The following is a 25277-nucleotide window of genomic DNA, read 5'->3' on the forward strand; positions in this document are numbered from 1 at the left end:
CCCACACTAATCACCTCCTTTTAACCTGATGACCTCAGAAAGACCGTTTCCAAATAAGATCGCATTCTGAGGTAGTGGGAGTTAGGAATTCAACGTCTTTTTTTTTTTTTTTTTTTTTTTTTGAGACAGTTTGCTCTCACCCAGGCTGGAGTACAATGGTGTGATTGTGGCTCACTGCAACCTCCAACTGCTGGGTTCAAGCGAGTCTCTTGCCGCAGCCTCCCGAGTAGCTGGGATTACAGGTGGCCGCCACCATGGCCGGCTAATTTTTGTGTTTAGTAGAGACAGGGTTTCACCACATTGGTCGGGCTGGTCTGAAACTCCTGACCTCAGGTGATTCAACTGCCTTGGCTTCCCAAAGTGCTGGGATTACAGGTGTGCGCCACCACACCCTGCCCCCTGAAAACCGTAAACACCTACCTGCTGCCTGGGAATGTGGATTTTCTGTAAGGTCACTGCATGGCCCTCTTGGGGAACTGAACCCTGATCCAGAAAAACCCTCTGATGGGCTGGGTGTGGTGGCTCACGCCTGTAATTCCAGCATTTTGGGAAGCCAAGGTGGGTGGATCACAAGGTCAGGAGTTTGAGACCAGCCTGACCAAAATGATGAAACTCTGTATCTACTAAAAATACAAAAATTAGCTGTGCATGGTGGCACACACCTGTAGTCTCAGCTACTCAGGAGGCTGAGGTGGGAGAATTGCTTGAACCCTGGAGGCGGAGGTTGCAGTGAGCCGAGATCACACCATTGCACTCCAGCCTGGGTGACAGAGTGAGACTCCATCTCAAAAACCTCTGATATCTGGGCCGTTGTTAACTTGTAATTTTAGAACAGTTTTATATTTGCAGAATTCTTGCAAAAGTCATGCAGTGAGGCTGCAGTGGCTCCTGCCTATAATCCCAGCACTTCGGGAGGCTGGGGTGGGAAGAGCGTTTGAGGCCTGGAGTTTGAGATCAGCCTGGGCAACATAGTGAGACTCGATCTCTATTAAAAATTTAAGAAAGAAATGAAGATCCGGGCATTGGGTATGCAGTATTTCATTTTAACACACTTTAAAAAAAATTTAAACACATGGTAAATAATGGCCTCCTTGAGGCCAGGGGTTCGAGGCCCGCCTGGCTAACCTGGCGAAACCCCATCTCTACTAAAAATACAAAATTTAGCCAGATGAGCTGGCACACGCCTGTAGTCCCAGCTACCCAGAAGATTGAGGCATGAGAATCACTTGAGCCTGGGAGGTGGAGGTCATAGTGAGCTGAGATTGCACCACTGCACTCCAGCTTGGATGACATAGCACGACTCCATCTCAAAAATTAAATAAATAAAAGTAAAATAATGTAGTTGGGCGTGGTGGCTCATGTCCGTAATCCCAGCACTTTGGGAGGCTGAGGTGGGCAGATCACGAGGTCAGGGGTTCGAGACTAGCCTGAGCAACATGGTGAAACCTGGTCTCTACCTAAAAATACAAAAATTAGCCAGGCATGGCGGCGCGCACCTGTAATTCCAGCTACTTGAGAGGCTGAGGCAGGAAAATTGCTTGAACCTGGGAAATGGAGGTTGCGGTGAGCCGAGAGCATGCCATTGCACTCCAGCCTGGGAGACAGAGTGAGACCCTGTCTGAAAAATAAATAACGCCCAGCTAATTTTTGTATTTTTAGTAGAGACAGGGTTAAAAATAAAAAATAAATGAAAAGCACAACATGCATTGCATTAAACTGGCTTTTGGAGGTGGAGGTGGAAATGGAAATGGGGTTGGATGTAGGAACATTCCTTAGCGGGATCAGTGACTTCAGTTAAAGGAGCCTCAGTTTCTCCAATCTTGGACACTAGAAAACGAAAGAAAATATGGAACGCTTCACGAATTTGCGTGTCATCCTTGCGCAGGGGCCATGCTAATCTTCTCTGTATCGTTCCAATTTTAGAATATGTGCTGCCGAAGCGAGCACAGGTCCAATACCACATCAGGACATATTTACAGCCTCTAGGCCCAATATCTGTACACATAGGGCGACTTTTATTAAATGCTATAGGTGCTCAACCCGTATTTATGTAGTCTGACGTGTAATGCAACTAATGTAGTTATTAACTGGAGCTGAGAAAGTGCTTATTCTACCAAATACAGCTAGGTGGCTTTTGGGAATCATTGGAAATGCTCGCATGCAAATATAACCGGAACCGGGGCGGAGCCTAGGCCACGCCGCCGTCCCAGAAGTCTTTGGGGGGAGGCGGCGGCGCGGATCAGGCAACTCGTTGTTCCTGGGGAAGATGGCGGCGCCGGAGCCGAGGCATTAGGGAAGTTCGCACCGCGGACGCCCGCTGGTCTTGGCGCACGGGCCGGCCAGGTGAGCGCGGGGCTGCGGGGGCCCAGCCGGGGCCAGGACGGACTCCCGATGGCGTCTGCAGCCCCAGGGAACGGGGCGCGGGGGAGGCGGGGCCTGCAGGGTTAGGGGGCGTGTCCGGGAGCAAAGGCTGCTGGGTAGGCGGCCTGGGGCGCAGGGTCTGGAGCTTGCGGCGGAAACTCGGGGGAAGCCGGAGGCCCACGGGGTGGGGCGGGGCTAGGGGGCGGGGCCTGAAGGGAGTTTGGGGCGGGGCTGAAGGCGCTTGGTGGGACTTAGGGGGCGGGGCTTGTAGTGGGTTTGGGGTCCCTGGCATGGAGCCTGGGAACTGGATGGCTATGTGGATGAAACCTGGAGACTTGAGTTCCCTGGGGTGGACTCTGGAGATTGGGGGTTACAGGGGCGGGGCCTGGCGAGGGCATGGTCCCTAGGATGGATCCTGGAGATTGGGGGTTATAGGGATGGGGCCTGGCGTATAGGGAGGCTATGGCGTTCCTGGGATAGACCCTGGAAATTGGGGGTCATAGGGGCATTTCTGGGATGGACCCTGGAGATTTGGGGTTATAGGGGCAGGGCCTGGAGAGGGTATGGATTCCCTGGGATGAACCCTGGATATTGGGGGCTGTAGCATTGGGCCCTGGAGAGGAATGGTATTCCTGCGAGAAAGCCTGGTGTTTGGGGCCATAGGGGCAGGACCTAGAGAGCCTATGGGGTCGCTGGGGTAGACCCTGGAGATTGGAGGTTATAGAGGTGGGGCCTGTAGAGGCTATGGGGTCCCTGGGATGAAGCCTGGTGTTTGGGGGCAATAGGGGAAGGGCCTGGAGAGTATATGGGGTCCCTGGATGGGAACCTGGGGACTGGGGAGTTTTAGGGGTGGGGCCTGGAGAGCCAAGGCTGTCGGAGGCTGGACCTGGGGAGGTCGGCCAACATGGGACCCCTAGGGCGAAGCCTGAGAATTTAGGCTGAGGCCATGGGCCCCAGGGGTGGTTTGAAGTGGGGGAAGCAAGGGGTGTCAAGGGCTGACTTTAAGGGGTGTATGGCGGAGCCCTGGGGGTCTGGGGCAGACCCTGAAGTAGGCAGCCGGGGATAGGGTTTGAGGAAAACGGGCTGGTGGTCCTTCCAGTCTCACTGGGCTTTTGCCTTTATGAAGGGGAAACAGTCCGTCCAGATGCTGGGCGCTTAGAAAGCCCCAAGGAAATGCTCCGTCTGTCGCCTGTCACACTCACCAAGCCCCTTAGCCCCAGAACGCCTGCCCGCCTTGGCCGCAGGGAGCAGCCCCACCATTTGCCTGTCTGTGGGCCGTTCCCTCAGAAGAGACCCAGCGTCCTCCTGCTGCCCCCATCGTCACTCACCTGGGCCAGTGCAGAGCCTCCGCCGCGTCTTCGGCTGTGCCCTTGGCCCCCACGGTCTGTTACCCAGGCAGCCAGAGGGGTTCTGGTGAAATCCAAGTCGGTCCCAGCCCTCCCGGGCTCCCACCCCGCTCGGGGTAGAAGCCCACAGGCCCTGACCGCTCCATGCCGCCTTCAGCCCCAGCCCCGTGGGCTGCCGGGAACGCCCCAGGCTCGCTCTGGCTTCCGGGCCTTTGCACCTGCTGTTCCCTGGACCGCCTGCCTGTGGTTTTCCCGTATCCGGCCTGGCACTCCACGTGCCCTGGGAGCTCAGCCCACACAGACGACCAGCCAGACCTCCCTCCCGCAGGAGCTGGTGACTGCCCTCATGTGTGACTTGCGGCGGCCGGCAGCAGGTGGCATGATGGACTTGGCCTACGTCTGTGAGTGGGAGAGGTGGATCAAGAGCACGCACTGCCCGTCGGTGCCCCTGGCCTGCGCCTGGTCCTGCCGAAACCTCATCGCCTTCACCATGGACCTGCGCGGCGACGACCAGGGTGCGCCCCCCCCCGCCCACGTGGCGTCCCACCCTTTTCCCCAGGTACCCGGCACACTGCCTTGCGGGGACTCGGTCTCTCAGGACACCCCTCACGCTCTAACTTGGGTGAGAGCTTCAGCCTCCTGGAGGTGCGGAGGGTGGATTCGGTGCTCCCCACACCTGGTGCCAGGAGACGTGAAGTCCCCCCACTTGTGGGATCGAACAGGGCTGGGGCGGCGGTTGACGCAGGCATGTTGGAGACACCTGCCCCGGGTTTCCAGATGGTGTGTGTCACTGGTTTTTGAAAGGTACGTGGTGGCTGTACTCATCTTCTCTCCGTTGTTCCAGTAATATGCACCTGTAATGTGCGCTCATTAGAGAAAATCAGAATCAAATCAGGGTGAGAAAAGCCACCTTTCACCTTCTATGGAGGGGCCTGCTGTTCACATTTTGGGTCATTTTCTTCTACTCTGGTTTTAAAAACGTGGTCGTGGCGCATCACGGGCCTGTTCTGTTCCTGGGGGGTGCACAGCCTGTTCCTTGAGCTGTCGCCCTGGCTGACAGCAGCTCCATGAGCTCCCGGGAGACTGCCCGGGGTCATCATCCTCACCTCCAGGCCGCAGCACCAGGCCGTGCTGACCATGCCCCATCCCCACAGACCTGACCCGAATGATCCACATCCTGGACACGGAGCACCCCTGGGACCTGCACTCCATCCCCTCAGAGCACCGGGAGGCCATTACCTGCCTGGAGTGGGACCAGTCAGGTGAGGCGGGCCCCAGATCGCTTAGCAGGTGGGGGGTGGTGACCCTGTGTTTCCCTGGTCCATCTAGAGTCTGGCGCTGGGACCAGTCAGGTGAGGCCGCCCCAGATCCTGGAGCTGGGGGTTTGGGGGTGCATGTGTTTCCTTGGTCCGTCTGGACTCCGGCGCCGGGACCAGTCAGGTGAGGCAGCTGGTCCCACGTGGCCAGGGGCAGCAACCCTGATCCCGGAGAGGGGATCCTGTATTTACCGGTCCGTCTGGAGTCTGGCGCTGGGTCTGGAGCCCCCCGTCCGCGGTCTGGCAGCTGCTGCTCTTCCCACAGTGCCCTGAATTGTTCTTGTTTGGGGTGTCTTGAGGCATCTCCAGAGCGCGCCTCGTGTCACCTGCTGCTCTGTCCTGCCCGGGCCGAGATCTCTCCACTGGGCGGGCTCCCCCAGGCGCCGTGCCGTCCTGCAGGGCAGCGCTCTGCCCGTCCCTGGAGGGTTCGTGACGACGGCTTCTTGCCCACAGGCTCCCGGCTCCTGTCAGCGGATGCCGATGGGCAGATCAAGTGCTGGAGCATGGCGGACCACCTGGCTAATAGCTGGGAGAGCTCGGTGGGCAGCCTGGTGGAGGGGGACCCCATCGTGGCCCTGTCCTGGCTGCACAACGGTGTGAAGCTGGCCTTGCACGTGGAAAAGGTGAGTGTCTTTTTTCTTTTTCTCTTTTTTTTGAGACAGAGTCTCACTCTGTTTCCCAGGCTGGAGTTCAGTGGTGTGATCTTGGCTTAGTGCAACCTTGGCCTCCTGGGTTCAAGTGATTCTTCTGCCTCAGCTTCCCAAGTAGCTGGGACTACAGGCACGCGCCACCATGCCCGGCTAATTTTTGTATTTTTAGTAGAGACAGGGTTTCACCATATTAGGCAGGTTGGTTTCAAACTCCTGACCTCATGATCCACCCACCTCAGCCTCCCAAAGTGCTGGGACTACAGGCGTGAGCCAGCATGCCCGGCCAGCACCTGTGTTTTCAGTGGGCCCCCCATTTAACTGAGGGTGGCTGTTCTCAGTGAGTCATCTCTTTAACTGGAGGCTGCTGTCCTTAGCTAGCTGTCTGTTTCACTAATGGCTGCTGTCTTCAGAATGCAGCCTACCCTCTGATTTAGTAACATCCCAGAACCCCTCTCTCCTTACCCGGTGATTCAGCCAGTTCCACAATTAAGAGTAGGCATGGCCAGAGTTGGTGTGGGACACCGGGTGCAGGCTCTGACTCCACACCTCTGTCAGTTTCTTCATTGATGTGGGGTCGCAGTGATGTTCCTGGCCCACGGCAAGGGCTCCACGGCCCCCTGGGCTTCGTGCCTCTGCATATACTTGCGCTGGGCCTCTTGCAGGAACCAGGAGGCCCTGCGAGAGGGATGCAGTGGACGAGATCTTTCCCCTCGTCCTTCCCCGAGTCTCTCCCCAGGGGCCATTGCTGTCGGTGCTCGCAGCACTGGCTTCATGCCACGGGGCCCCTCCGGGGTGTGCTCCCCGCCCTGCAGTCCTGTTGGTCTGCGTTTACTGTTTTTGTAACAGCTTTATCAGGATGGCGCTCACAGACCATAGAATTCACCCATTAAGAGTGCACAGCCCGTGCGGTTCAGAGGTTTTGTGTGCATTCACCATGTTGTGCGGACACCACATGGCTAACCTCAGACCTCTATCTTTTTTTTTTCTTTTTTTTTTGGAGACAGTCTTTCTCTCTTTCCCAGGTTGGAGTACAGTGGTGCCATCTCGACTCACTGCAATCTCCACCTTCTGGGTTCAAGCGATTCTCCTGCCTCAGCCTCCCGAATAGCTGGGATTACAGGCGCCCACCACCACACCTGGCTAATTTTTGTATTTTTTTGGTAGAGATGGGGTTTGACCTTGTCAGCCAGGCTGGTCTCAAACTCCTGACCTGAGGCGATCTGCCCGCCTCAGCCTCCCAAAGTGCTAGAATTAGAGGTAGGAGCCACCACGCCGGGCCAGACCTTCATCTTTCTTGTTTTTTTGAGACAGGGCCTCACTCTCTCCCAGGCTGGAGTGTGGTGGTGTGATCTCAGCTCACTGCAACCTCTGCCTCCCAGGCTCAAGCGATTCTCCTGCCTCAGCCTCTGGGATTACAGGCACATGTCACCACACCCAGCTAATTTTTTTTTTTTGAGATGGAGTCTCACACTCTGTCGCCCAGGCTGGAGTGCAGTGGCAAGATCTAGGCTCACTGCAACCTCGGTCTCCCAGGTTCAAGTGATTCTCCTGCCTCAGCCTCCTGAGTAGCTGGGACCACAGGCGTATGCCACCACGCCCAGCTAATTTTTTGTATTTTTAGTAGAGACGGGTTCACTATGTTGATTAGGCTAGTCTCGAACTCCTGACTTCAGGTGATCTGCTTGCCTTGGCCTCCCAGTGTGCAGGGATTACAGGTGTGAACCACCACACCCAACTCCAGACCATTCTCATCACCCCAAAAGGAAATTCAGTCCCCATCACCCCATCATGTCTCACCCCCGTCTTTCCCGCACCCCAGCCCCTGGAACCCAGCCCGTCTCTGCGGATCAGCCTGTGCTAGACATATCCTAGAAACAGGGTCATACGCTGCGTGGCCTTTTGCATCTGGACATTCGTCTCTCACTGAGTGTGACGTCCTCAAGGTGCATCCCCGCTGTGGCCTGACTCAGAGCCTCGCTTTTTAAAATAACCAAATAAAATTATATTAATAAAAGGCACACATGCTCACATAAAACACCCTCAAACACGCCAGCCTGCGACCCACACAGACACGTGTGGTGTGGACACCAGATGCCATCCCTCATCCTCACGGCAACCACACGTGGCGGGGCCTGGCCTGCTGGCTGGACTTTGGGACCTGCTTCTTGCTATAAAAAGTGGGTTATTAATTTTTTGAGAAAAAGTCTCGTTCTGTCACCCAGGCTGGAGCGCAGTGGCGCCATCTCGGCTCACTGCAACCTCCACCTCCCAAGTTCAAGTGATTCTTCTACCTCAGCCTCCCGAGTAGCCAGGGTTACAGGTTTACGCCACCACACCTGGCTAATTTTTGTATTTTTAGTAGAGATGGGGTTTCACCTTGTTGGCCAGGCTGGTCCCAGTATGATACACACTTTTCTGTCCCTTCCATGTTTTTACAACGTAGCAGGGACTTTTGTTTGTTTGTTTTTTGAGACAAAGTTTTGCTCTTGTTGCCCAGACTGGAGTGCAATGATGCAATCTTGGTTCACTGCAATCTCCGCCTCCCAGGTTCAAGTGATTCTCCTGCCTCAGCCTCCCGAGTAGCTGGGATTACAGGCACCTGCCACCATGCCTAGCTAATTTTTGTATTTTTAGTAGAGAACAAGGTTTCACCATGTTGGCCAGGCTGGTCTCGAACTTCTGACCTCAGGTGATCCACCCGCCTCCTCAGCCTCCCAAAGTGCTGGGATTACAGGCGTGAGCCACTGTGCCCGGCCAAGACCCCATCTCTTAAAAGACTCATGTTCAAAGAAGGGTGGATGTTTTTGTATGTAAATGATGACCTCACAAATTTGATTTGAAACCAGAATAGCGTCCGCAGTAGCCACTGGTGCTCACACAGCGCTTCCCGAGTGCTGCAGCTCAGGTCCGCACGGCCCCCGCCGGGGTCTGTGAGTGGGCTCATCGGCACCCGCCGCCCGGCGTGTGTGCGCACCACCAGTGACTGCCTGGCTGCCACAGGGACCGCCTGGCTCCCGGAACCGAGCGTGACGGTGTCCCTTTACAGAAAGAGGAGGTGACTCCTGTCTCAAACACGTTCATCCATTTAATGCTCCCCACTGTCCTCCAAAGCAAAATTCACCTTAGAGATGAGACTAAGGGTCAGAGGGGCCCACATCCCACAGGGCTTGGGGCAGTGTCAGGATCTGAACCCAGGCGCACACTCTCCTGGCTTCTGCCTTGGGGTTCTTCTTTGTGACTTTCTGGGTGTCTCAGAGGGCAGCCCACATGGGCCTGAACAGCCCGTCGTCCCTCCCTCTCCCTCGCCCACAGTCAGGCGCCTCCAGCTTCGGGGAGAAGTTCTCCCGCGTCAAGTTCTCACCGTCGCTCACGCTGTTTGGCGGCAAGCCCATGGAGGGCTGGATCGCGGTGACGGTCAGCGGCCTGGTCACCGTGTCCCTGCTGAAGCCCAGCGGGCAGGTGCTGACGTCCACGGAGAGCCTGTGCCGGCTGCGCGGCCGCGTGGCCCTGGCCGACATCGCCTTCACTGGCGGCGGCAACATCGTGGTGGCCACGGCGGACGGCAGCAGCGCCTCGCCCGTGCAGTTCTACAAGGTGTGCGTGAGCGTGGTCAGCGAGAAGTGCCGCATCGACACCGAGATCCTGCCCTCTCTGTTCATGCGCTGCACCACGGACCTCAACCGCAAGGACAAGTTCCCGGCCATCACCCACCTCAAGTTCCTGGCCCGGGACATGTCGGAGCAGGTGAGCGTCCTCAGGGGCCTGGGGGTGGAGACCCAGGCGGGCTGAACCTCTTCCCTGCCTTTCGCAGCATCTGGAGGCGCCTGCACCCCTCGGCTCGGGGCCCCTTCGTCCCCTTCACGGCCACAGCGCAGCCTCTTCCTGCCTCTCTGAATCTCATTTACCGCCTCCTCTCGTGAGGACCTGGGGCCCCTGGACCCCCCCATGCTCTCCCGCCTCTGTGTCCCCAACCAAGTCCCACCTGCAGGTCCTTCTGTGGGAAAGGCCGCCCAGCCACAGGTCCTAGGGCTGAGGACGGGGATGTCCTGGGGCCACCGTTCAGCCGACCCCACCAGGTTGCCTGGATTCCCGTTGTAATCAGTAATCAGTAACGCCCCTGACATGGTTCCCTGGGTCCCCTTGCTGTCCCTGTGAGAAGGCGCCATCCAGGGACATTTTCGTTCCTGTGAGTGGACAGTGGCCTCTGGGGAGAGGCAGGCCCGGGTTGGCATCCAGGAGGGCCCGGAGTGGCAGGCGTGGCCGAGGAGACAGGCCCCGTGGTACAGCAGCCCCAGGGTCCCACGGCTCCACAGCAGCGCAGGGTCTGCCCTCACCCCACCTCCCCGCAGGTGCTGCTGTGCGCGTCCAGCCAGACCGGCAGCATCGTGGAGTGCTGGTCCCTGCGCAAGGAGGGGCTCCCGGTCAACAATATCTTCCAGCAGATCTCCCCCGTGGGTGAGTGTCCCCGGCTGACTGCGGGAGGATCTGGGCCTCCCTTCGGGGGCAGCTGGGTCTTATTTTTGAGGCAGGTAGCGCTGTCAACCGGGATGGTCCTGAACCCTGGCCCTAAGCCATCCTCCCGCCTTGACCTCCAATAGTTCTGGGATCTCAGGGCGTGATCACCTTGCCTGCAGGCATTCTGAGTGTTAGGCGTGTAGACTCCTCCGTCCTTCCACTCCGCCTTGGCGGCTGCCACCATCCTATGGGGAACCGAGGCCCAGGGAGGCGGCGCCGCTGGCCCGCGCAGGCGTGTGGGCGTGGCCGTCGAGTGGGCGGGACCATCGAGCGGGCGTGGCCGTTGAGTGGGTGGGGCTGTTGAGCGGGCGTGGCTGTGGGCGGGGCCGTCGGGCGGGCGGGTCTGTAGGTGGGGCTGTCGAGTGGGCGTGGCCGTGGGCGTGGCCGTCGAGCGGGCGGGTCTGTGGGCGGGGCCGTCGGGCGGGCGGGTCTGTGGGTGGGACAGTCGAGCCGAGCAGCCAGTCGGTGGGCGGGGCCGTCAACCAGCAGGGGACAGGCCAGACCCGGCAGGGGCGGTGCACGGAATCCTCCCTGACCTGGTTCAGGGAGGAGCAGCCGAGGCTCAGCGGGTCAGCTGAGGCTGATGAGAACACCCCACCACCACCACCACCACCCACCTCACCAGCAGCCTCTTCTGGGGCCCCCATTCCCATCTCTGTCTGCTCGATGGTCCCCCCAGCACCCACGGAGCCAAGCCGGTCACCCCCACCTCCAGCGCAGAATGCTGGGGCTGGAGCAAAGCAGGGACCCCCACTGCCACGACTGGGGGCAGAACAGCGCTAGGTTTCCAAAGCCTGGGGGGCTGCGGGCCTGGCTTTCAGACTGGCCTTTGCCCTGGAGAAGGGAGAGATTTCCTGCAGGTCAGAGCGCAGGCGTTTGCCAATGAGCGCTAATGGCCCGGAGTGTCTGGACTCGGGCAGGTGCTCTTCATAAGCCGCTAACAAGCCCGTGTCTCGCTGTGCCTGTGGGTGGTTACCTCACCTGCCCATCGTGGCCGTGGAGGCAGGAAAAGTGAAGCGGGCCTCCACCTGGTCCTCCTCGCAGGCCCCGTGCGTCACCAGCACTTCGGGCTGTGTTGGCTCATGCGGCAGCACCTGGCTCCACTCCGCATGGGAGGCAGGGCTGCAGGGACCCGAAGCTTTGCTGCCTGCACGTCTGTGTCCACCATCAGCCCGCAGCCAGGCCACCCGGCAGTCCCGGGTCTGACGCCCCACCTCACCTCCTGCAACAGTCCACTCCCTCCAGCCCAGCTCCTGCTGGCCTTGAGAGCCACATCTCACACGCACACAGCAGCGTTTCTCAGGCCTCGTGTCCCCGGCAGCTTGGGGTCACTGTGAGGCAGTCCCTGTCTGACCCATCTCTCCACCCATCGTGCCACATGCCCATGATGCCAGGCTTTGGTCCTTACCACACTCAACTCTCCACCCACCACCCCACGTGCTCACCACGCCAGGCTTCAGTCACCACTGTGCCCGTCTCTCCACCCACTGCCCCGGGTGCCCACCACGGCAGGCTTCAGTTCCTACTGCACTCAGCTCAGCTCTCCACCCATTGCCCAACGTCCCCACGTGCCAGGCTTTGTGGCCCAGCATGGTGTGGCCCAGCTACTTCCACCCCCAACCCTGCACCCCTGCCCCTACCCATCCCCAGCCTGGCCAGCCCACCCTGTTCCTTGAGGCCCAGCCTGGAGGTGGCCCTGTGGGTGGAACCTCAGGCCCCTGCCCTGCCTCTCAGTTCAGCCCAGGGCGGGGGTGGCCGGGCCGGTGGAGGCTCGGAGCCCAGCCTCCTCCATCAGCTGAGTGGCCCTGGGCCAGCAGTTGAGACTCTGTCTGCCTTGAGCCCCATCGTTTAGTTGGATGGAGGAGGGGATGTAAATCGCGGGCACCCTGAGCACCAGCTGGGTGTCATGGCAGCCTCTTCACCCGGCCCTAGAGCACTGGGTTTCCTGTCTCCTCTGAGAGGCTCAGCTCCACGAGGGCCAGCCGCCCCAACCACTGTGTGCCCTCTGGACATCTCAGCCACTCTCTGGGCCTCAGTTTCCCCTGGGAATGCTGCTCACAGGACCCCTTACGGGATCGTAGCAGGTCAAGGCTCTGTGACCGTGATGGCCGGTCCAGGACAGAAACCTCAGGGTGACATGGGTGGCACAGAGCAGCCGTGTGGCAGTCAGCTTCAGCTGAGTAACAAGCCACGCCCAAACTGAGCGGCTCAGACCTGCAGCCCTGCACTGTTTCTGCGGCCGGGCTGCCTCGGCTGCCCTCTCCTGGTTCCCAAATGTCTGCAGTCAGCAGCCAAGGCAGCCTGTCCTGTCCACTGGCCACACATGTTCCCGCAGGCCGGCTCTGGCTGCCCTCCACGTCCCACATGCAAGAGCAGCCCCCTGCTCCTTGCACAAACTCTCTGGGCCCGTGTGTGTGTGTGTGTGTGTGTGTGTGTGTGTGTGTGTGTGTGTGAGATAGGCTCCAGGCTGGAGTGCAGTGGCGTGATCTCGGCTCTCGGCTCACTGCAGTCTCAACCTCCTGGGCTTGAGCAATCCTCCCACCTCAGCCTCCTGAGTAGCTGGGACTGCAGGCGTGCGCAGGCGTGCATTACCACACCCAGCTAATGTTTTTGCATTTTTTGTAGAGATGGGGTCTAGCTGTGTTACCCAGGCTGGTCTTGAACTCCTGGGCTCAAGCCGTCCTCTGGCCTTGGCTTCCCAAAGTGCTGGGATGGCAGGCATGAGCCACCGCACCTGGCCATGTCCCATTTGCTAACACTTGACCCGAGATTCTCAGAAATAGACTCTGACCTGTTGGGAAGAGCTGCATCTTTGTGCAGAGGCTGCCAGGTAGCAGATCCGTGGGTGCCACTGTCCTGCATGGCCTTATCGTGTGGGGACCCTGGAATTGTAGATGAGGAAGAATGGAAATCCCGGCTCAGCTGGCTGAGGCTGAGGGAATGTTGGGGTTTGCATGGCTGCAGGTCTGGGGTGGGGCCGTCTCCCCATTGTCTGCTCCATCAAGGGGGCAAGATGGCCCCGCCCCACTGGTTTCCATAAAATCCCAGGGCCTCATCCCGTTGGCCTGCCTTGGGTCACATGCCTGTCCCAGAACCAGTGGGCGAGTCACGGAGCACTCGGATTGGCCAGGCCTGGTGTTCCTGGCGTGGGAGCAAGGCCGCGTGAGACCCAGGAAGGGCACTGAGTGGGCTGCAGGCCCCGCCCTGCTGGGCCCTTGGGGCAGCTTCTCAGCCTGTCTTCACTCCATTGCCTTCCCGTTTTCCTGCCTCTGATTTTTCAGTTGGTGACAAACAGCCCACGATTCTCAAATGGCGGATCCTGTCGGCCACCAACGACCTGGACCGTGTGTCAGCCGTGGCTCTGCCCAAGCTGCCCATCTCGCTCACCAACACCGACCTCAAGGTGGCCAGCGACACACAGTTCTACCCTGGCCTCGGTATGGCAGAGCCAGCGGCAGCCACACAGGCCCTCGGCTCACAGCAGGGGAGGCGGGCTCTGAGCGCGGGCCATGGGGCCATGGGGCCATGGGAGCTCGGCCTCCTGGGCTCTGATGGGTCCCCGATCAGGAGGCAGACCTTGTCTTTCAAGCTCTGTGAGGCTGGCAGACAGATCTTGTGCTCTTTAATATGTAAAGAGTCATTTCAGATCAACAAGGGAGCATGGGGAACGTGGGGAGGCAGCACCTCTGCTCTCTGCACTGCAGCGGTCGTAATGTGGGTCCTGGTCTCAAACCGTGGCATCCGTGTCCCTGAGTGAGTCCACGCACTCTGTGGTGCTGGGCCTGTTTGCTCGGCTGTAAGGTGGGGACAAGCCCGCCTTAGCTCAGGCCCCTTCCTTCCCCTAGCTCCCATTCTCCCCTGGTTCCTGGAAAGAGAGTTTATCAAAACCCGCTCGGGGCTCGGGGCTGTTTGCCGGAGCCTGCAGAGAGGTTGAGGGGGACGCGGTTCCCTGCTCCAAAACGCTTGGTTTCTCCATTTTCCAGTCTCTCTACCGCAGGGACCCCTTTCAAATCCCTGAGCTTTGGGCTCTGGACCCCACCCCCCACCCCACCCTCATTCACAGGCAGGTCCCAGTGTGACTGACGGCCCCGGCCCACCACCTAAGATGCCTCTTTTTGGGGCGCCAGGAGCTCCGACCCTTGGTCACCCCTAGATGGGCAGCCTCGGCTCGCTCCACATCCTGCAGGACAGGCGGCCCCTCCACAGGTGGGCGTGTCCCGGACCCTGCCCCTGCCTAAGCTGAACCCGTGCCCCGCAGGGCTGGCCTTGGCCTTCCACGACGGCAGCGTCCACATCGTTCACCGGCTCTCACTGCAGACCATGGCCGTCTTCTATAGCTCCGCGGCCCCGAGGCCCGTGGACGAGCCGGCCATCAAGCGCCCCCGCACCGCAGGCCCCGCCGTCCACTTCAAGGCCATGCAGCTGTCCTGGACCTCGCTGGCCCTGGTGGGCATTGACAACCAGGGGAAGGTGAGCTGCTCGGGCGTGTGGAGCTGGGCTGGTGGGGTTGCCAGAGGGAGGTGCCCCGTGGGGAAGGGGCCACAGGTGCAAGCCCCTCGCGGCCCCTGCCTGCACCTCTGTCCGTGCGATGGGTTTGTCTTGTTCAGTGAGGTCACTGGGGCGGCCTGTGGCGTGTGTGAGGCGGGTCGTAGCTAGGAACTGTCGAGAGGACAGCCTTTCATGGTATAGACTCCTCAGCATTCCAGGAGACGTGTGTATGCCCGGCTCGGCACCCGGCGCAGTTGGGGCTCAGGGAGTGTTTTCCTTCCCTGTTCTCAGAGGCATTGTCCGTGACCCTGACAGAAAGGGGCAGGCAATGTGCACGCACACACGTGCAGGCACACAGACCCATGCACAGGGGCACGCACACACACACACATGCATGCACACGGGGTTGTGCACATACACCTGCACATGGGAGCACACACCCACAGGCATGGCTGCCCGCTGACCCACGGGTCTGTGTGGGGACCTCCGGAGTAGGCTTGGTAAAGAGCCACCCCTCCCTCATGCAGAGGAGCTGCTGGGCAGGTCCCTTCCCCGCCCTCCACAAGATGCACCTCAGCCCCAGGGCCCCGTGCCTGTCCCTGCTGGGGTTGGAGCCCCACGTCTTACGCGGCTCTCCCCGGGCTCTGTCTCCGGCAGCTGAGTGTGCTCCGCCTGTCACCCTCCATGGGCCACCCGCTGGAGGTGGGGCTGGCGCTGCGGCACCTGCTCTTCCTGTTGGAGTACTGCATGGTGACCGGCTACGACTGGTGGGACATCCTGCTGCACGTGCAGCCCAGCATGGTACAGAGCCTGGTGGAGAAGCTGCACGAGGAGTACACGCGCCAGACCGCGGCCCTGCAGCAGGTGGGTCCTCAGGCAGGTGGGGCTGTCCCTGCAGCAGGTGGGTCCCCAGGCAGGTGGGGCTGTCCCTGCGGCAGGTGGGGCTGTCCCTGCGGCAGGTGGGGTCCCCAGGCAGGTGGGTCCCCAGGCAGGTGGGTCTCCAGGCAGGTGGGGCTGTCCCTGCGGCAGGTAGGTCCCCAGGCAGGTGGGGCTGTCCCTGCAGCAGGTGGGTCCCCAGGCAGGTGGGTCCCCAGGCAGGTGGGGCTGTCCCTGCGGCAGGTGGGGTCCCCAGGCAGGTGGGGCTGTCCCTGCGGCAGGTGGGGTCCCCAGGCAGGTGGGTCCCCAGGCAGGTGGGTCTCCAGGCAGGTGGGGCTGTCCCTGCGGCAGGTGGGGCTGTCCCTGCGGCAGGTAGGTCCCCAGGCAGGTGGGTCTCCAGGCAGGTGGGGCTGTCCCTGCAGCAGGTGGGTCCTCAGCCAGGTGGGGCTGTCCCTGCAGCAGGTGGGTCCCCAGGCAGGTGGGTCTCCAGGCAGGTGGGTCCCCAGGCAGGTGGGGCTGTCCCTGCGGCAGGTGGGGTCCCTGCGGCAGGTGGGTCCCCAGGCAGGTGGGTCTCCAGGCAGGTGGGGCTGTCCCTGCGGCAGGTGGGGTCCCTGCGGCAGGTGGGTCCCCAGGCAGGTGGGTCTCCAGGCAGGTGGGGCTGTCCCTGCAGCAGGTGGGGTCCCCAGGCAGGCGGTGCTGTCCCTGGGGCAGCCAGGGGCCCTGTGGTGAGTGAGCGGCCAGCGGCAGGGAGAGGCATCCCGTGGAGGGTGGGGGAGGTCCCTGCAGCAGTCACGGAGGTCCCTGTGGCAGACGTGGGGGTTGCTGTGATAGCTGGGGGGGGTCCTCACGGCAGGCAGGGGCTCCGTGGCAGGTGGAGGGCAGGAGGGGCAGGTAGCCTGCGGCGGGTGAGGCTGTGTGTGGGGTGGGGTGTTCCCGGAGGCCCGTCCAGTGAAGTTGCGCCTGAGAGAAGCACTTGCTTTCCCTCCTTACCTGGGAAGTTTCCTCCTAACACATTAGGCCCCTTTTGCTGTGAGGTTGCTGAGGTGCAGAGGCTTAAGCAGCTTGCCCAGCTCACCCAGCGCCTGGTGCCAGAGCCCGACTGCTCTTCTCCCCAGCTGGAGCCTTGGCGGGCACCTCTGCCCTGGTGCCTCAGGGTGACCTGGCTTCCTGCTCACACCGCCCGCCCCCCAGGTCCTCTCCACCCGGATCCTGGCCATGAAGGCCTCGCTCTGCAAGCTGTCCCCCTGCACGGTGACCCGCGTGTGCGACTACCACACCAAGCTCTTCCTCATCGCCATCAGCTCCACCCTGAAGTCGCTACTGCGCCCCCACTTCCTCAACACGCCCGACAAGAGCCCCGGAGACCGGCTGACCGAGATCTGTGCCAAGATCACCGACGTCGGTGGGTCCCGTCCCGCGCCCCGGCCTCGGGCTCCTTTCACCATTTACTTATTGTATTATTTAATCTTTTGAGATGGAATCTCACTCTGTTGCCGGGCTGGAGTGCCGTGGTGGGATCTCAGCTCACTGCAACCTCCACCTCCTGGGTTCAAGCGATCCTTCTGTTTCAGCCTCCCAAATAGCTGGGATCACAGGCTAGTTTTTGTATTTCTAGTAGAGACAGTGTTTCACCATGTTGGCCAGGCTGGTCTCGAACTCCTGACCTCAAATGATCCGCACACCTCGGCCTCCTGAAGTGCTGGGATTACAGGCGTAAGCCACTGCGCCCGACCTTTTAGAGACAGGGTCTCACTCCGTCACCCACGCTGCAGTGTGGTGCCTCTGCCTCCCGAGTAGCTGGGATCACAGGCGTGCGTCACCACACTCGGTTTTTAATTTTTTGATCTCACTATTTAGGGTCTCACCATGTTGCCCAGGCTGGTCTTGACCTACTGAGCTGACGTGATCCTTCCACCTCTCTCCTGGGGGCCAGGCTGCTGCTCCCAGGCCGGGGCCTAGCACCTAGTCCTGTGGGGCAGGTCCACTCCTCCTCCCGATTTGCCATAAGGAGACTGAGGCACAGAGAGGCTAAGCAGCTTGCCCAGGCCCGCCCAGCACGTGGCATCCCACTTGCCTCGGCCTCCCAAAGTGCTGGGATTGCAGGCGTGAGCCACTGCGCCTGACAGGCTGTTTCTTTTAAAATTGGGGTTATCATTTACGTCTAGAGTGTCCAGTTCACTGTAGGCACGTGGCACTCCCAGTAGCTGGGAGCGGTGTGCACATTCGTGGTGGTTTCTGTGGGACCACCCTAGTTGCCATCCCAGAGGTACCTGCTGGGTGTGTAACCAGCACCAGGTGTGGGGTGGGGGTGGTTACAGCTGCACAGTGTGGACACCTCCTGTGTTCACAGAGCCCACCCGGAGCAGGGGCCAGATGTGCACCAGTGGGCCGAGTCTGAGCAGTGCTGTCCCTGGCATGGGGACCTGCCCACCCAAGGCCTGCAGGCCGAGAGAAGCTGGTTGGTGCTGAGCACAGCGGCCCCTGGGTGGGCAGGCAGTGGGCTCCCGGTTCCTCTCCATCAGGCAATGCCGTCACCCGCGTCTCATTCCCGGTGTGGGCACCCGCTTGCCCGGCACTGGGTGGGTGCTCGGTGCAGGACTGTGGGGAGCATTTAGGTCACCCTGTGTGTCCCAGAGGCCCGGCCTGACCTGACCCGCGCCTCCTTGCAGACATTGACAAGGTCATGATCAACCTCAAGACGGAGGAGTTTGTCCTGGACATGAACACGCTGCAGGCGCTGCAGCAGCTCTTGCAGTGGGTGGGCGACTTCGTGCTCTACCTGCTGGCCAGCTTGCCCAACCAGGTGCGCCCTCCAAGGCCCCGCCCCTCCCTAGGGCCCCGCCTCCCTGGCCCCGCCCGTGTCCGTGTTCCGCCTCCCTAGCCCCACCCCTCACCAGGGCCCCGCCTCCCTGGCCCCGCCCTTCTCCATGCCCTTCCTTCATGACCCCGCCCCTCAGAGGCCCCGCCTCCCAGGCCTTGCTCCTCAAAACCACCTAAGCCCCGCCCCTACCTGGAGCCCCACCTCCTGGCCCTGTCTCTTCTCAAAGCCCCACTTCCTAGCCCACCGCTCCTGAAGCCCTGCCCCACCCTGGAGCCCCGTCTCCTCCAGGAAGCCTCTCCTGCAAAGCCCTTCCTGCCCATTCTCAAAGTCCCGCCTCCCAGGCCCTGCCCCTTCTCAGCCCCACCCCTACCCCGAAGCTCCTGCTCCGCTGCCCGCACCCCTTACCCTGCCTAACTCCCTTGCCTGGGGCTTTGAAGTCAGGAACTCACTGCTGGCCCCAGCAGGCTCGGTCCACACCCCCACCTCCAGGTCTGCAAGCTGTGCACCATCCTGCCCTGTGGCCCCTGCCTCTCCACCGCGGCCGTCAGGCACAGTCTGAAGCCCCTCTGCTCTTTGTGGGGCTTTAGGCTGACAGGGGCCGCCCCCTGGCCTCCCTTCCCTGGTCCTCTGGCCTCCCAGTGCAGCCACGGTGGTGGGAGTGGGGGCACTTAGCTGTGGGAGGGTCGGCTGCTCTCCCGCATGTGGGCGGGGGTGTTGGCGTCAGTGGGAGCCTCCTCTCGGCCCTGTGGACTCTCAGGTCAGGGACGGGATGACTCTCCAAGTGGGGCTGTCCTGGGCCCTGCAGGGTGCTGAGCAGCATCCCTGGCATCCGCTCACCCTGTGCCAGGAGCACCCCAGTCCTGACCTCCACAAACGTCCCAGACCCTGCCCATTGCCCCCAGGCCGGGATTCCACGCACCCCGAGAGGCTTCATTCCCTCACCATCTGCTCCCCGCTGCCCTGCCACGCTGGGCACCTCTTTCCTGCAGGGCTCCCTGCTGCGGCCGGGCCATAGCTTCCTGCGGGACGGCACCTCGCTGGGCATGCTTCGGGAGCTGATGGTGGTCATCCGCATCTGGGGCCTGCTGAAGCCCAGCTGCCTGCCTGTGTACACGGCCACCTCGGACACCCAGGACAGCATGTCCCTGCTCTTCCGGCTGCTCACCAAGCTCTGGATCTGCTGTGAGGCTCCCCACCTGCCGCTCTCCTCTCCCCACCAAAACACAAGCCCTGCCCCAGCCCCCCGCCAGAACATAAGCCCCTGCAGGGGGCAGTGGCTCTGCCTTGACCTCTGCCAATTCCCCAGTTCCCAGCACGGGTCCAGGCTTGGTGTGGGTGCTTTGGGGATGGCAGCCACTCCCAGGCACCTGTTCCTGTCTCCTCGGTCGTGTGTGTGAGGAGTGCGGGCTCTGTCGTTTTTACATCCCGGTGTCTAGGAAAGACACGGTGCTTGCCACATACTTTTTAAGTGACTGAGGCCAGAGATGGGAAGAGAACCCTAGGATCACCCAGCCAGGCAGGCAGAGCCAGGGCCAGAACTGGTGCTCCTGAGAGGGAGGAGGCCCCAGCGCGTCCCTGGTGGGTGGGCAGGCAGGCGGTGCCCCGGGCAGAGGTGTTGAGACCTCGGCCACCCTCCCCGCAGGTCGTGACGACGGCCCAGCAAGTGAGCCAGATGAGGCGCTGGTGGACGAGTGCTGCCTGCTGCCCAGCCAGCTACTCATCCCCAGCCTGGACTGGCTGCCCGCCAGCGACGGCCTGGTCAGCCGCCTGCAGCCCAAGCAGCCCCTGCGGCTACAGTTTGGCCGGGCACCCACGCTGCCTGGCAGTGCCACCACTCTGCAGCTCGACGGCCTCGCAAGGTATGTGCTTCCCTGCATGGGTCCCCAAACCCACACGGCTCCTTCCTCCCTGTGCACTGCCCCAGGACGCCCCAAATCCACACGGCTCCCTCCTCCATGCCTGGCCCCAGGACCCCCAACCCACACGGCTCCCTCCTCCCTGTGCCCTGCCCCAGGACCCCCCCACAAATCCATACGGCTCCCTCCTACATGCCCTGCCCCAGGACCCCCAAATCCACACGGCTCCCTCCTCCATGCCCTGCCCCAGGACCCCCAAATCCACACGGCTCCCTCCTCCATGCCTGGCCCCAGGACCCCCAAACCCACACGGCTCCCTCCTCCCTGTGCCCTGCCCCAGGACCCCCAAATCCACACGGCTCTCTCCTCCCTGTGCACGCTTACCTTATTTTTTTTTTTTTCCCAATGGTCTCACTCTGTCACCCAGGCTGGAGTGCAGTGGTGCCATCTCGGCTCACTGTAACCTCTGCCTTCCAGGTTCAAATGATTCTTCTGCCTCAGCTTCCTGAGTAGCTGAGGTTACAGGCACCTGCCACCACACTCAGCTAATTTTTGTATTTTTGGTGGAGACGGGGTTTCGCCATGTTGGTCAGGCTGGTCTTGATCTCCTGACCTCAAGTGATCCACCCCCCTCAGCCTCCCAGTGTGCTGGGATTACAGGCGTGAGCCACCGCGCCCGGCCAACTTAGTTTTCACTGATTGTATGCTGGCCCCACTGTAAATCCCTCTGTTGATGGGGACCCCCTAGCATGGCCCAGGGCCCTGGTGAGCACAGATGCCTCATGGGGAAGGTCTCCCAGGGGTAAGAGGTCCCCTGCAGGGCCCAAGGCTGGCCTTTCTCTGGAATGTGCAGGGTTCAGACAACCCAAGCCTGCTGAGCTGACCCCGGCCACCCGGTGAGGAAACCCCACCGGGAAAGGCACAGCCGCTCGTCTGGGGTCACAGGGTCAGGAAGCGGCTGAGTCAGGATTTGAACGCAGGCCCCTCAGACCCCTGAGCCCATTTCCGACCCGTGTTTGACGAGGAGCACGTGCACATCCTCCAACCACTGATGGCTTACGGCTGGAATTTTATAAAACACAGATGGGCAAAAGGAAGAAGATGAGTGAGCCTGCCGCAGCCCTTCCTCCGGGGAGGCCACCCGGCTTGGCTCTGGGACCTCCAGCGTTTTCTTCCTTGTGCCCACAGTGGGAGGGGCCGCCTAATGAGTCACACGCTGGGGTTTCTGGGTTTCGGGAAGACTAGATGAAAAGAGAGGACGGCCACGTCTGAGGCTTGTAAACTGTTTGGGAAATTTTCAAGTATTTGTTGAGAGCAGAGTAGACCGGCCCACCTCTGCCCAGACCCAGGCCCCCTACCCGCCACCGAGGGCAGCTTTTGCCACCGGGGTCTGTTGTCACACGGAGGTCCTGGCGCCCCCAGGCTGGGTGTCTGTGGACAGGGGTGGTGTGGAAGCCCCCCGCACTCCTTCCCGTCCAGTCTCGAATGGGAGCACCGCACGTGCCTTCTCTGCCCCTCAGGCTTTGTGGGAGACCCGCCCCTTCACTGGGCCTGTCCCAGGTGTCCACGCCCCTCCCACCTGACTGTTCACAGACACTGGGCCCACCTGATGGATGGTGTGAGGTGGCCGACCACCCACCCGCCTGGCCTCACGGTGCCCAGCGAGCCCTCACGCTCTCCCCTCCCCTGCCAGGGCCCCGGGCCAGCCCAAGATCGACCACCTGCGGAGGCTGCACCTTGGCGCCTACCCCACGGAGGAGTGCAAGGCTTGCACGAGGTGAGTGCTGCCCCCGGGCCCCGGTCACGCAGCTCGCAGACTCAGGCTCGGTGTTGCCATCTGCAGACGAGGCCATGGAGGACCTCCCTCTGGAGCTGCTACTGAGAGATGAAACCCCGGGGTCTCTGGAGCCCGGGGAGGTCTGGCTCATCCCGTGCTGGGCCGTGGGATGGTGCCGCCCCCGCCTGTCTCCGCGGCGCCCCTGATAACCCAAGGGCGGAAGTTAAGTCCCAGCTACTGCTGCCACACGACCGGCTTCTGACGCGTCCTCAGCAAACGGAGGCCCAGAGCGCCGTGGACTCCCAGAGCTCTGCTGCTGGGACGGCCCGGCCGATTCCAGCCCCCTGCTCCACACGGTCGAGGGTGGTGGAGGGAACGTGTCCCAGAGGGGATGCCGCAGCCAGGATCCAAGGATGGGGAGCGGTTACCGGAGTGGCGGGCGCTGGTGCAGGGAACGGCATTCCCGGTGGGCGCAGCAGCCGGGGCTGAGGCCCTGTGGCAGGTGGCAGCGTGGGGCGCGGGCGTGAGGGACGGCGGGCGCGGGAACACCCCCTCGAAGGCCGGAGCCCGCCCAGCGCCCGCCTCCCCGCAGGTGCGGCTGTGTCACCATGCTCAAGTCGCCCAACAGGACCACGGCGGTGAGACAGTGGGAGCAGCGCTGGATCAAGAACTGCCTGTGCGGCGGGCTCTGGTGGCGGGTGCCCCTCAGCTACCCCTGAGCCCGGCTGCCAGGGAGCCCCCGCACACCCTGCACACTCTTCGGCACGGTTAACCTCAGCCCGACCCGGAGGGCTGTTGAGGGCCGTGGGCCGGGCGCCTCCGTGACCAACAGATCTTCTGAGGAAGCCCCCGTGCCTTTTTCAAGTGGGGCCGCGGCCCACACACCGCCCTCCCGGGACCCCCAGATCCCTGGACCGTCTGCGACCTTCAGATTCCTGGACTGTTCGCGGCCCACACACCGCCCTCCCGGGACCCCCAGATCCCTGGACCGTCTGCGACCTTCAGATTCCTGGACTGTTCGCGGCCCACACACCGCCCTCCCGGGACCCCCAGATCCCTGGACCGTCTGCGACCTTCAGATTCCTGGACTGTTCGCGGCCCACACACCGCCCTCCCGGGACCCCCAGATCCCTGGACCGTCTGCGACCTTCAGATTCCTGGACTGTTCGCGGCCCACACACCGCCCTCCCGGGACCCCCAGGTCCCTGGACCGTCTGCATCCAGAGGACCAGCCACGACAGCTGGGGGTCCAGGCAGACCCTGCGGTGACCTGGCTCGGGGCACCTGCATCGGTTTCCTTGCCTCGCCTGCAGAGGGCGCTGAGCCTGGACAAGCTGTGGCTGGGGAGGGCAGGTCCAATAAACGCCCTCCGCGCCCAGGCCTGTGTCCTCTTGGCCTGTCTTTAAATCACTGAGCATTACAGGTGCCCAGCGGATGCCAGGCCCAGGGCGCCCAAAGTAAGCAGTGGGGCAGGACACAGCAGGCCCGGTGGGTGGGGTGGGGGCGGCCATCGTCGGGGAGCTTTGTCCAAGTGTGTGTCTCTGCGTATCTCAGGGTACTGTCTCTGTGCTGTCTCTGCATGTCTCTGCGTGCTGTCTTTGTCTCTGCATGTCTCTGCTGTCTCTGCGTGTCTCTGTGTGCTATCTCTGTGTGTCTGCGTGTCTCTGCTGTCTCTGCATGTCTCTGCGTGCTGTCTTTGTGTGTCTCTGTGTGTCTCTGTGCTATCTCTGTGTCTCTGCATGTCTTAGTGTGGTGTCTCTGTCTCTGCATGTCTCTGCGTGCTATCTCTGTGTGTCTGCGTGTCTCTGCTGTCTCTGCATGTCTCTGCGTGCTGTCTTTGTGTGTCTCTGTGTGTCTCTGTGCTATCTCTGTGTCTCTGCATGTCTTAGTGTGGTGTCTCTGTGTCTCTGCATGTCTCTGCGTGCTATCGCTGTGTGTCTGCGTGTCTCTGTACTGTTTCTATACGTGTCTGTGTGCTGTCTTTGTCTCCGCGTGTCTCTGCTGTCTCTGCATGTCTCTGCTTGCTGTCTTTGTCTCCGCGTGCTATCTCTGTGTCTGCGTGTCTCTGCTGTCTCTGCATGTCTGCTGTCTGCATGTCTCTGCGTGCTGTCTTTGTGTGTCTCTGTGTGTCTCTGTGCTGTCTCTGTCTCTGCATGTCTTAGTGTGGTGTCTCTGTGTCTGCGTGTCTCAGTGTGCTATCTCTGTGTGTCTGCGTGTCTCTGCTGTCTCTGCGTGTCTCTGTGTGCTATCTCTGTGTGTCTGCATGTCTCTGCTGTCTCTGCATGTCTCTGCGTGCTTTGTGTGTCTCTGTGTGTCTCTGTGCTATCTCTGTGTCTCTGCATGTCTTAGTGTGGTGTCTCTGTGTCTGCGTGTCTCAGTGTGCTATCTCTGTGTGTCTGCATGTCTCTGGTGTCTCTGCGTGTCTGTGTGCTGTTTCTGTCTCTGCCTAGCTCTGTACCTCTCCGTGTTTCTCTAGCCGCTCCCTGCCTGAGGCTGCTTGGTTTGTGCCTCTGTCCCCAGGGGTCCCGCCTTCTGCCTCCAACAAGCACTTTTTCCAGTTACCCTGCGTCCCACAGCTGGAGGCCTTCCCAGCACGGTGGCGCCCTGCTGTGTGTAGATAGCCTCCTCCTTTCTGTAGCTCCGGGGAGGGCAGGGAAGGAGGATTGAGTGCCTGGTGCCGGCTCAAAAGGCAGGAGCTCAGACACCCCATGACCTGGCTGAGGCACCCCCACTTTAAAGCCCGCCTGCCTGCAGCTGCAGACTCCAGGCCTCTGCACCCTGGCTGGGACAGCTGGCCACTGAGCGGTGGGCCCCTGTCACCACCCACTGACCACCCTCTCAGGGAAACGGCAGACCCTAGGGCCGCCTCCCGGCCTGGATGCAGCCCCTGGCCCACCCCTGCAACCTCCTCTCATGCTTGGAGTGTGTGGTCCATCTCCCCTGGAGTCACTCAGCATGTACGGGATGCCTAGTGGATGCCAGGCCCAGGGTTGTCCAAAGCGAGTGACGGACAACACAGTGGGCCCTGGCGGGCGGGTGGGGGCCCGGCCCCCATGGGGTTGGCTTTTGTCTGGGAGTCTCTGCAGTGTTTCCATGTGGCTCTACAGAGACCCGAGTGCAGGAGCCCCGGTGAGGTGGTGCGTGCCTGCGGCGGGTGGGCAGAGAGGAAATGCCCCGCAAGGGCTCCGTAGGGCTCCTGTACGCACCATCTGTGCCCACGCCTCATGGGGACATGGGCTGGTGGGCAGCTTCGGGAGTGGGGAGATCGGAG

General features: G+C 61.3%; 2 protein-coding genes and 1 non-coding gene across 4 annotated transcripts; 2 read left to right on the plus strand and 1 right to left on the minus strand.

Annotated features, from left to right (window-relative positions):
- Positions 1-1840: 1840 nt before the first annotated feature.
- On the minus strand, positions 1841-1947 carry LOC135272701 (U6 spliceosomal RNA). The gene has a single exon (XR_010340696.1). It is a non-coding gene; the product is annotated as a U6 spliceosomal RNA (small nuclear RNA).
- A 291-nt stretch (positions 1948-2238) lies between these two features.
- MED16 (mediator complex subunit 16) lies at positions 2239-22805 on the plus strand. 2 transcript variants are annotated; one of them, XM_064371163.1, is made up of 15 exons: positions 2239-2343; positions 4036-4222; positions 4862-4969; positions 5477-5646; positions 8986-9417; positions 10023-10128; positions 13470-13625; positions 14447-14658; positions 15334-15540; positions 16744-16954; positions 18222-18355; positions 19363-19555; positions 20016-20232; positions 21923-22006; positions 22599-22805. In XM_064371163.1, exons 2-15 carry the CDS (start codon positions 4054-4056, stop codon positions 22723-22725), a joined length of 2526 nt encoding a protein of 841 aa, XP_064227233.1. In that variant the 5' UTR covers positions 2239-2343; positions 4036-4053; the 3' UTR covers positions 22726-22805. The 2 variants fall into 2 exon arrangements, with proteins under 2 accessions (XP_064227233.1, XP_012291734.2); XM_012436311.3 differs by lacking the exon at positions 2239-2343 and adding an exon at positions 3313-3743.
- LOC135272688 (uncharacterized) lies at positions 22726-23412 on the plus strand (the record flags this gene model as incomplete). The annotated part of the gene is made up of 1 exon (XM_064371195.1): positions 22726-23412. A coding segment is annotated over one exon (687 nt), but the record flags the coding sequence as incomplete, so codon positions are not given.
- Positions 23413-25277: the final 1865 nt, after the last annotated feature.

This window comes from Aotus nancymaae, unplaced genomic scaffold (genome assembly GCF_030222135.1).
Source record: "Aotus nancymaae isolate 86718 unplaced genomic scaffold, 86718_ANA_hifiasm-v0.15.2.pri h1tg000124l, whole genome shotgun sequence".
Taxonomy (NCBI): Eukaryota; Metazoa; Chordata; class Mammalia; order Primates; family Aotidae; genus Aotus; species Aotus nancymaae.

Bases quoted from the DNA above. Each gene is read 5' to 3' on its own strand.
- MED16 (XM_064371163.1), top strand. From the start codon at position 4,054: ATGTGTGACTTGCGGCGGCCGGCAGCAGGTGGCATGATGGACTTGGCC. The intron at 9,418-10,022 runs GTGAGCGTCCTC...ACCTCCCCGCAG, and splicing joins CCCGGGACATGTCGGAGCAG to GTGCTGCTGTGCGCGTCCAG. The intron at 16,955-18,221 runs GTGGGTCCCGTC...GCCTCCTTGCAG, and splicing joins TGCCAAGATCACCGACGTCG to ACATTGACAAGGTCATGATC.